The 11,187-nt window shown below is 47.1% G+C and overlaps 1 protein-coding gene and 1 long non-coding RNA gene across 18 annotated transcripts in view; one reads left to right on the top strand and one right to left on the bottom strand.

Annotated features, from left to right (window-relative positions):
- Positions 1-255, bottom strand: part of LOC106725406 — a 3,856-nt gene extending 3,601 nt beyond the window's left edge. The window contains exon 1 of the long non-coding RNA XR_001361295.1: positions 46-255. This is a non-coding gene — a long non-coding RNA (uncharacterized LOC106725406). The remainder of the gene's footprint in view (positions 1-45) is intronic.
- Positions 1-9,617, top strand: part of INPP4A (inositol polyphosphate-4-phosphatase type I A) — a 121,839-nt gene extending 112,222 nt beyond the window's left edge. For 10 of the 17 annotated variants that reach the window (XM_005862208.2, XM_014536399.1, XM_014536405.1 and 7 more), the window contains one exon: positions 2,757-3,393. In XM_005862208.2, coding sequence (XP_005862270.1) covers positions 2,757-2,937 — 181 coding nt within the window. In that variant the 3' untranslated portion in view covers positions 2,938-3,393. Of the gene's footprint in view, positions 1-2,756; positions 3,394-7,075 lie in introns of those variants that run through there. The other 7 variants (XM_005862211.2, XM_014536413.1, XM_014536406.1 and 4 more) reach the window with 1 other exon arrangement.
- Positions 9,618-11,187: the final 1,570 nt, after the last annotated feature.

Below are 11,187 nucleotides of genomic sequence, written 5' to 3'. Positions count from 1 at the left end.
AAAATTTTTGTGCCCCGGGCCTCTAGTTCTTTCATACATACCTACCTACATACATACCTACCTACATACATGCATGCATACATACAGGTGTAAGTGTAGTTAATTCACACATTGGCTAACCAGCCCCTAAATAATACAGAAAACAAAACACACAAATACAATTATATGTGCAATTCTACCTTTTGTTTTAGCCTGCTGTTTATTATTTTTTTTTAATATTTTTATTGATTTCAGAGAGGAAGGGAGAGGGAGAGGGAGAGAGAGACAGAAACATCAATGATGAGAGAGAATCATTGATTGGCTGCCTCCTGCACGCCCCACACTGGGGCTCAAGACGACAACCCAGGCATGTGCCCTGACCGGGAATTGAACCATGACCTCCTGTTCATAGGTGGACACTCAGCCACTGAGCCATGCCAGTTGGGCTTAGCCTGCTTTTTTCATTTAACTCCCTTGTGAGCATTTTTCAGGTAAATAAATATGGACCTTATCATTTTTAGCATAGAATAATTTACCCAATTGATGAAGTCATGGACTATTTAAGCTGTGTACGGTTTTGAGCACTTTATTTTACTTATTTTTTGTTAATCTTCATCTAAGGGTATTTTTTCCATTGATTTTTAGAGAGTAAAAGGGGGCGGGGAGAGAAAGAGAAACATTGATGTCAGAGACACATTGCTGGTTGCCTCCCACACACACCCCCACTAGGACCAGGAATCTAACCTGCAGCCCAGGTATGTGCCCTTGACCAGAAATCAAACCCACAACCCTTCAGTACGCATGTGACTCTAACCACTGAACCACACTGCCAGGGCCGTTTGAGCACTTTAAATGATGTGTGAGTATACTTCTGTGTTTTCCCAGCCACATTTTTCCTGTTGATTTCTTAGGTTAGAAAGGCTTTAAGCCAAATTGACAGACTTGCCACACCAGTCAGACTCCCTCCCTGGGGGTGTTACCACTCCTGCCACCCTTCTGGGCGCTCCCGACCGCCGTCAGCCTGTTTTCTTTCCTTGCAGTGAGGACCCCAGGTCCTGAGCAGGGAAGGCCTCCTGAGGGACAGGCACCATTCCCTGGCCTCCCTGCCTCTCTCAGACCCCACCCACCTCCAATGATGTTTGTCTTCTTAAAGTTTCTTGTTTATGTTTCTCTGAATTTTCTGACATCTCTACAGTGAACATATATATTACCATAATAATCATTTAAGAAGTTAGTAGAAACAAAATTCCATCCCGTTTTGCCTCCGCTCACCCCAGAATCCTCAGCACCAGCACCTGCTGCCTGTCCACCTGACCTGGTGGCACCTCGGGCTCTGGCCACATGCATTTGCTTTAAGGTGGCTTCCGTGTCTGCTTGATCCGGTGGGAAGATGTGTGTGCGCACTACCAGCCCAAGGGGACTGAGTCCTCAGCCACTATTTCTGGCTACAGTGGTGGCCAGGCCTGGGTTCAGCAGAGAGCCCTGCACAGGCAGCAGGCAGCAGTGGCCATGCTCCCGAGTGAAGGAGTGGGTTTCGGGTCTCCTGCTTTCTCCCTTGTATTGGACCAGGTGGGAGAGGACAGCGTGCAGGCCAGGCGTGGGCGGTGGGGAGTGGGCGGTGTGAGGGACAGAGCTGAGGCTCGGGCACCTCCTCCTGGAGGCCCAGGGTGGGCAGTGGCAGTGCCATGCTACCAAATGTGAACAGCCAGCTCTCTCAAAATTTGCCAAATTGGGGGGCATAAATATTCAAGCTATCGGGGGACGCCTTGGGCCAGGCGGTGGGGAGAGATGTGTACATTGCTGGTGGTCCCTCTGCCTCCAGCCCCACTGCAGCCCTCAGAGTGGGCCTTCCTACGTAGCCACAGAGATGCCCCGACTGCCTGGGCTGGGGGACCGTCCTTGAGTGCCCGCAGCCCCAAAAGTGTCCCTGTCAGGGTGGCACTTCCCAGCAGGACCAGCCAGGCTTCCGCTTCCTCTGGGCAAGCCCAGGACGTCTGGCCCGCCCCTCTCCCAGTGGGTCCTCAGGGGCCACCACTGTGTCCCAGCCCATGGGCTCTGTCACTGTCACTCTTGGTGGCCATGCATAGGGCACTTGGTCCCAGAGTCCTGTGGTTCTGGCTGCCTCTCACCTCAGGCATTTCTCCTGGAGCAACCAAAGCGGGGAACCCAAATTTCCAGGGAAGCTGGGTTGGATGCCATTCTTGGGGACAATAACTTGAAAAGCTGGAGCCACTAGTAGCTCTTGCCTGCCACTGCTCAGCCTGACTGGCGGGGGCTCCGCCTGCGGTTGACAGTTGAGGTAAGTGGTCTTTGTTTGACCCGCTCATCAAGAGGCAGTGTGGGCAAGCTCAGCTGCCCCGCCCGCTCAGGCACCTGTGGGAAGGTCACCCAATGGTTCTTCATGCTCAGCTTGCTATTTGAGGTCCGTGTCTTCGCAGCATGTGAGCGCATGGCAGGCCGCATGTGCGTGGGCAGCTGAGAGCGTGAACATGGAAAACCATTCCGCCCGCCTACGTGTGTGTGTTCGGTAGACTACAGTACTTTTTCTTATTTCCACTTCTCTTTCTCTCCTTTTTCTTGTAACTGTGCTGGTTTTGTTTTGGTATTCCTTTCACACCCTTTTCTGTTGTGGTTTCATCCCTTTTTTTAAAATTTTATCTTTTGGTTCTCCTCTTTTTCCCATAATTTTGATAAAATCCATTGCATGTCTCTCTCTTTTTTCCTTATTTCTTTTTCCTTTTTCTTTTCCTTTCTCCCAAACCCTTTCCTTTTCACAGCATTGGAACACGGGAGGTAGTCACCCAGAAGAACTTGAGCGGCCTGGTGCCCATCCGAGACTTAAGACTAGACCCCAGCCTCCTCTGTTCCATCCCGCTGTTAGCACTGAGCCCCAATTTACTGATTGTGTGGCTCTTTCTGAGCATAGCTTACCTGGTGGCCAAATTGCGTTGCAAATGAATGACATTATGAAAAATTAGTCACAAGAAAACACAAGTGCCAGAGTATGTCCCACCACCGGGCACCTACCTGGACAGAGGGATGTGTCAGAGCGTGGTCTGCCGAGAGAGATTTCATGCCTTACCGTTTGCCGTTTGTTGTTTTGAACTGTAAATACCTGCCGAATATTTCACCAAGAGGACTTGTTTGTTCAAATTCTATAGTTTTCAGTGCTTGTAACATGTTCTCACAGTGCCCTGTGACTGCATTGTGTAGCTGGCCTGGAATCACTTGTACCTAATCTCTTACTTTCTGATGTAAAGCTATTTGTTACCTGTATCTCTCACATGCCCTGTTTCCAAGAGAAAGGAATTCTGTCTGAAAAGAGTTTGTATATTTGATACTATTCCTTAAATGTGCGCTGACCTTCCCTTTCCTTTTGAAGAGAAATGAGGACGGCAGATGCTTTGTAACTGGCTCCGCTGTGTGAGCCTCTTTGATAGGACCTGGCCTTCCTGCTTTCATTTCAAAGCACAGTCCCTTCAGTTACAGCAGCAAACAGTTTGCAGAATCATCACATTTCCTTGCTCATGTTTATTATTTCCAGTGTGAGATGACAGAAGCTGTGAACACAGTAGCACATTGTACCAAGTGAGGCACATAAAATAACATCGCATGTGGCTTTCGATGTACTCTTCTACATCCTTAAGGACCGTTAAAGCGATTACGGGAATTAATGCATAGAGTAATGAAAGGCTGTTAAAGTTATACATGTTTATTTTTCTTGAAGTAGCATTCTTCATTTTAAAGAGCTTTGAATTTGGATGAAAGTCCAGACATCTTTTCTCTCCAGAAATCAAATGTAGTTAATAATGAAAAAACCAAATGTCAAAGAAAAATGACCCAAAAATGAGGCTTGCCTGTTGGGCAGTTGTGCCAGATAGAGCTGTGAGCGAGAGGAGTTACTTTGGTCTCTGCTATTAATCGCTCCTAATTTTAAGAAGGCCCTGTCCATAGCTGGGGTGACTTAACATCCGCGTTTGGCAGAAGGAGCTGTACACCCGTGATGGTGACAGAAGGAACTGGGGAGCGTGCCACAGGCCCTGCAGGAGGAATGCCCAGCGGCTCTGTCTTCCAGCTCAGATGGTGTTGTGATCTGGTTTTGACCTCTGGCTGGCTCCACACACTGTCTTTTATGAAAATGTTTTTTGTTTTTTTTACCATTCTAGAAAAACGAGTGAATTTAGAGAAGCTGGCTTTTCCAGTAACTTGGCTCTCACACATGCGCACAAACCCAGTCCCCACAGAATCTGGCCTCTCCATTCCGCCTCCCAGACTTCCAGAACTTATCCTGGGGGTTCTCTGTTTGGGCATCAGACCTGCATCTGGGCCCCAGGAGTCGCAGAAGCAGTTAGCAGCGAGTAACGAATGCAGATGGAGACTTTGATTCACGAACCGTGGGAGACGTTCTCCTCACAGGCCTGCGCACCCTTTCCCAGGCCTGGAGCACTGTGGCAGCTCCGGGGCAGGGGCACCCTGTGGGCGAGGGCAGGGGTTACACTGCCTTTTTTGGAACAAATGGGTGGCCGTGCTGTGGCACAGTTCCTGCATCCCTCAGGGGGTCTCCGAGTGCCCAGGGAGTGGCTGGGCACGTGACCCTGGTCCCCAGGGTCTGAGTCTTTGAGAAGGACCTTGCCCACTTGCTCTCCTGCTTGTGGTGTACAGGACTCTTGTTCACTTTATGTGGAGGCGGGAAAGTAGAGCCCACACACAGCCCCAGGCACGGCTCTGGGGAGAGATCCCCATGCCCCTGGGGTGACGTGCCCTGGTGCTCACCTCTGACTATAGACAGCCTGCCCTCCTCTTCCCTGGGCCTCCTTGATCTGTCTGACTCCATTGACTCCCTGGGGCCCACCGCACGGCAGGAGGGCCATGCCAGCAGCAGAAGCCTGGAGGCGGGTGGGGCTCTGGGCTGCTTCCTGCTGCAGTGGGTTGGGCATTAGGTGGAGGATGGGGATGGTAGGGGGAGAGGGCCAGCATGAGGGAGGACACCATCAGCCTAGGCTGTGGCTTGTTGGTTTTTGGGAGAATAGCTGAGAAAAGAGACTCAGTGTGCCCACCCTTCATGCTGAGTTTTAATCTCATGAAGGCCTTTTACTCATGAAATCAGGCTAAATATCTATCCAGATCTCTCCTGCTTTAGTGAGAAGTAGGCAGGATGAAACAAAAGGGAAGGTGGTTCAGGAAAGGGGCATTGCTGAGGTTTGGTGCTGGTTTCCAGGTTGCTTCTAAGGTGAGGCGAGCGCTGAGGCCTGACCACTGGCGACGTCAGGTCCCTGAGACGCTGAGGCATCCGCTGCGTTCTGAGAGGTAGAGCCCACGGGAGGGGAGGCCAGAGCTGTGTCTCCGTTCCATTCTGATTTTTCATTTAAAATGGATGTTCTCCAAAAGTTTATGGTATAATCCATGCAGCCAGTTAAGCCAGTAATTAGCATCTTTAACATATAAATAAAAGATAATGTCAAAGTTCCCAAATTATTCTTTGCTCCTTCAAAGCAATTTGGCATTGATTCTGATGGATGGCTTCTGAGAAGTATGAATATCCTGTATAATAAAAGGCTAATTTGCAAATCGACTGAACGGCGGAATGCGGAATGACCGGTCGCTATGATGTGCACTGACCACCAGGGGGCAGACACTCAACACAGGAGCTGCCCCTTGGTGGTCAGTGTGCTCCCACAGGGGGAGCGCCACTCAGCCAGAAGCCAGGCTCAGGGCTGGCGAGCTCAGAGGTGGAGGGAGCCTCTTCTGCCTCCGCAGCAGCGCTAAGGATGGAGACTACGTGGGCATAGAACTTGAAGCGTCTGTTGAAATGGAATTAAATCTTACCTGATTATTGGATGTAGACAAACACGGCCATCGTTTCCTCTAGGGCCTCCTGGGACGCCCGTGACACCTCACTGAGGCCTAAAGGCTCTGGGGCCAGGGAAGCATGTTTGAGTTACTAAGTTACTTAATCACAAGCAGGGGACTACTTTTCTGAAATACCCAGGCTTCTGCATAAAATTACAGTCTCACCCAAAATATTTCACATGTTCTTGAAAATGAGAATGTCATTTTCACTTTAAAAGGCTCAAGCACTTTCCAATAACATCTTTTTTAAAATGCATGATATAATGGTGTTGATACGATTGGAAATATTTTTTTTAAATGACTGTTTCTTGGTAACTGCAAATTTTACATCTCATAGGAGGGAGTTTTGTACTAAATTTGATAACTAGTTGATTTAATTGCTAGTCTTAGAAAATATAAAAGTAGTTAGACCATGCAATAGAAAGTCATTTATATTCAGAATTGCTTTTACCTGTGAATGTGATGCACACTTTCCAGAGAACTCCCCCGATGCTGTCCTTCAGGACCATGAGGCCTGCCTGTGCACCTCATCCTCTTGCTCTGCATTTGCTTTGCACACTGGGTTACCATGACAACCCCCCACCAAATGCAGCACCATTTCTCTATGAAAGGGCACCTGTGGGCTCTCACTGGCTCTTCTGAAAGGTGGCCACCCTGAGGGCAGCCCACCTGGAGAAGGTGGCCGGCTACCACCAGGGAACGTGGTGGGGTCCCTCCTTCACGACACTCCAGCCCCGATAGCCATTCAGACCCTCCAGGCAGCCGTCACCTGGGCCCACTGGACTGAAGGCTTTGCACTTGGGGGACAGCCGGGTAGACCAGCCTTCTCAGCCACGTGGCTTTGCTAACATAGAAAGATGCAACTTCTTCAAGGTTTTGGTAAGAGTCGCACTACTTCTTTTACATTTAATTTGATATGTAACAGAATCTTTGAACCACCATAGAACCATGCAATACCTAGACGTGAAACACATGAAACCATTAACTTTAAAAAACGTTTGCTTCCACTTACAGTGCTGCTTTCGCAAATGCAAACTCAGCCCCACACACGCCCATCGCTGTGCTTCTTAATTGCCTTGTTCAGAAACCATCCTACGTGTGTATTGTTGCAAATAGTCTGGCACCCATTTAAATTAACCTTTTTTTTAATGCTATAAAAATAATCAGTTCATTTCATCTTAGTTTAAGTCTTTTCTTTTTTTCCTTTTTTACTGCTGTCATTTCTTGTGCTTGTTTTTTTCCCCAGTGAGGGTTGTCGAAGAGAAAATACAATGAAGAATGTTGGAAGTCGCAAATATGCGTTTAATTCCCTGCAGCTGAAGGCTTTCCCCAAGCATTACAGGCCTCCCGAAGGGACTTACGGCAAGGTTGAAACTTGAACACCCGGTGTCCTCTCTAGCTGTCATATAACAAATGTGGGGACCCTCTAGTATCACACACGAGTTCTTCACCAAGACCTGAAGGACTGGTTTTTACTTTTGTGTTTTTTAAAAAATATTTCACTAAGGAGTCTATGAAGCATGTTTTTTATTCGGTTGGAATTAGTAGGAGGTAATGTTGGCTCAATAGTGTGGATAGTAACAACTGCCCATTTAAACCGCCTGCAGCCAGAACCTCACAGATAGATGTCATGATAGTCACCTGTAGGTCTGAGATGCTAAGACTTTTTAAATGCCCACTTAGGCAGCTGCTCACTTATTTTTCTACTAAGTAACTCAAAACTGAGCATCGAATTACAATCTACTTTTAAAAAATCTGAATGTAAAACAGTAAATAGTAAACAGTTGGATCTTGGACAGACCAATAAGTGTTTTATGTTCATTCAAGTTTTGGGGAGAGGCTAGCTCTGGCTCAGGCAGTGAAAGCAGGTGGTTCTACTGAATTATCCTGTGAGGGCACAGGCGGGGCCAGAGCCGCAGGCTGAGAAACAGCCCAGACAGACTTTATGGGAAGGTAACCCCTGCAGAGCCGCTCACACAGTGGGGGCCACTCTGTTCCTTTGAGTTCTGAAACGGTGTGTGCTGGGGAACAGGAAGCCCGCTGCCTGCCTGTCCTCTCAACCTGCACCCTGGCCCCACCCTGCCCGGGTGCAGGCCCCCTTCCCGGGCGCCCCAGGACCTCTCGGCAGTGAGGATTTATGTGTAGACAGTGGAAGCCTAAATCTTTTCAGAACAGACTTCCTTTTGTGGGTTTCCCAATTGTCTTCTAAAAATCAATACAATCATGTTTGAAGGTCTGATGAAAGTGTCTTTTAAGTTTGCAATAATTGTTACTATCTTCTCATTCTGTTATGTAAAGTGACTATTGAGAAAGTTGAAATTAGCTCTGAAAATGAGATGTTGAAAGGGATTAATGGGCCATAAAACAGGGATTTCATAGAAAATGATGTCTGGTCATCTATTATAAGATGATGAGTCTTATCTGCACATAGCAGAGTTTTTTTCCTCAGTTTATATGTTTTATCAATTGTTTATTGTGATGATTATGTTCATATGTTATTTAAAAGGCTGTAAAAGAAATATATGTGGCACATTGAAGATGTTGATCCTAATGATTGGTGCACCCTTAGGAAATCCCTGTGTCTAAGATTCTGGGAACTATTCTTCATGCTCCTTTAGAAATGCCACTTGGAAACATGTAACAAACTTGGGCCTGGGGAGCAGAGGCACAGGCAAGAGTGCCCATGGCAGGACACAGGGGTGAGCAGCAGGGAGGGTGCCACTCGATGGCCTTCCAGATCCCTGCCCACGCGGAAGCCAGTGCACAGGCAGCGCTTGCCGTCTCCTGAGGCCCACAGAGGGGACGTTCCCACAGGTTGCATGGGGCCTGGTGTGGAGGACGCGTCCATGAGGGACGGCTGCAGCTCACGTCGCTGTCAGAGAAACCCGTGTCCACCACGCCCCCTGCAGAGGTGGGACCGGGGCAGGTTCTCTGCGCCCATCCCTGTTCAGTTTCCAATATGGCTGACTCAGCCTTTCACCTCTCACCGCTTCACCCATTTTGTAATTTTTCTAGTATCTTTTATATTTTCATCTTTTTTTATTTTATCATCACTACCTTTTAAAATATTCCCTTGTCTTCTTAAATTAAATGCCACCCATATTTTTGTTATTGTTTGAAGAGCATTAAATACCTGCATTTATCAAAAAGGAATATAGCAGATGTTGAGTCAACTGTTAGCAGTTTTGCATGGGGCACCTTTTTTGTGAATTATTTTCCAATTTTGGCTTCATATTATGCACATCATAAAACTCTAAGACTTGGCTAATCGTGTAGGAAACGCTCAGGCTCCAGAATCCCATCTGAGCCCTGCGGCTCCCGTGCGGCCAGCCTCCCAGGGCACCCGCCTTGCACTTACCACGCTCGCTCACTGAGCAAGGCCAGTTGTCATGGTGCTGGCAGTGCCTGGACGTGAAGGAGCTTTGAGTTTCCAGGTGCACAAGGAAGGCAGTCTTCTGGCACCACAAAGTAGAGGTCCCGCCCAGTGTCCCTTCTCGGCCACTGAACGAGCATGGAGGCCTGAAGACCTGGCGCTGTGGGTGTCAGAGCACCTCAGCAGCTGCCTTTGGTTCCCCCTGAAACACACAAGTACCGTGCAGTACAGTTTCGTCCCTGCAGTTGTATTTGCCAAGCTTTGTGCACTGAAGTACTTTTATTTATTTGTTTTGGCCAGTATTACTATATATGAACATGTACCGTTTTATATATTCTTAGCTCATTCAAAGCCATGTATGCTATAAATGTGCTAGTCTTTAGAAGGATAATAAATAACTGACGAGAACATTAAACTTGGTCTTGACTGGCTCATTCTGTTGCATTAGGAGGACGGGTTCTCTGGCCGGCATCTGACTGGACGATTATTAATGGGCGTTGCATTGCGTGCTTCGGTGTTTGTAAACGGGCCCGTGAGAGACTTGTTTTATGACCGTTTTCACTCAATTGGAAGTGAAGGGGAATAGGAGGGTGGGACTAAGAGCATGGACGTCCACTTCACAAAGCCCCAGGTACCAATCCTGTTGTCACTCCTTGGCTGGTGACTGAGCAAGTTGCCTGCCCTGAGGCTCTGCTTCCTCATGTGGGAAGTATGGACACAACAGTCCGTTCTTCACAAGGCAGTTGTGAGGCGCCCAGTTGTGAGGCGCCGTGGCTGAGTACATGTTAGATGTTCCTGGCCACGTCCGTTGATATGGGTCACATCTTCTCTGGGTGCCTGGTGATCTGCATCACTTGCTAAGATGTTTCATTAATGGTTTGATTGTTCCTTATAACCAGATTACATCTTGTACCTTTTTTTAGACACATGTCTCCAGTGACTTCCCTTGGATAAATTCCTGACAGTAGAAATGTACAATTAAAGGACAGTGTAAATGTTTTTAAATTTTTGAATTTTTCATAACAGGCATACCTCGGAGATATTGCGGTTTGGGTCCAAGACCACCACAATAAAGTGACTATCACAAGCATGTCACACTAATGTTATGGTTTACCACTGTATATAAATATGCACACTCTACTGCAATCCATTAAGTGTGCAATAGCATTTTGTCTAAAAAAACCAATGTATTTACCTTAATTAAAAATTACTTTATTATTTAAAAATGCTGACCATCATCTGGGCCTTGAGCAAGTCATAATCGTTTTGCTGGTGGAAGGTCCTGCCTTCAATTTGTAAAAACACAGTATCTGCAAAGCCCAATAAAATGAGGTTTGCCTGTATTATTCCCAGAAAGTTAGGCTTCCCACCTGTAGCATGTGCCTTTTCCTTTTATTATTACTGATGTTAAAAATGGCATCTTATTTCAAGTTCAATGTCTTTGATTACTGTGAAAACTGAACATCATCGATACTTTTATTTATATTTCTACTTTGTGACTTCATTGGAGTGGTGGTCGTTTTTATGGATTGTTTGTAATATACAATACTGCATATCAATCTGTCATATGTTGCCAAGTTTTAAAACCAATTTGTCAGTTGTCTTTTAGCTTTACGATATGGGGATTGAGAAGTTTTAAACTTGTATGTGGTCAAACATACCTTTTTCTTTTTGATGCTTGTTTTGAAAACAAGTCCTGACTTCACTGAAGGTGAGTTGGCGTACCCGTCCCTGTCTGTGGGTAGAACGCCTCTCCCCATCCTCTGCTAAGATTTGGCAAATGGGCAGTAACTCTGCCTTATTGTTATTACAGTTATCACTACCAAGCTGTGACACAGAATCCCAAGTGTGGAGGTACAGGATAGTCACACCGCAAACTTCCCCTCGACTCCCTTTGTGCCTCAGCACTATCTTTGCCAGGATTCCTTCCTGCACAGGCTCCCAAGGGGCCTTTTTGGCAGGTCTGCATTCAAATACAGACCTCA

Source organism: Myotis brandtii, unplaced genomic scaffold, assembly GCF_000412655.1.
Source record: "Myotis brandtii unplaced genomic scaffold, ASM41265v1 scaffold1612, whole genome shotgun sequence".
Lineage (NCBI taxonomy): Eukaryota > Metazoa > Chordata > Mammalia > Chiroptera > Vespertilionidae > Myotis > Myotis brandtii.
This window is presented reverse-complemented; position numbering and strand designations above follow the sequence as displayed.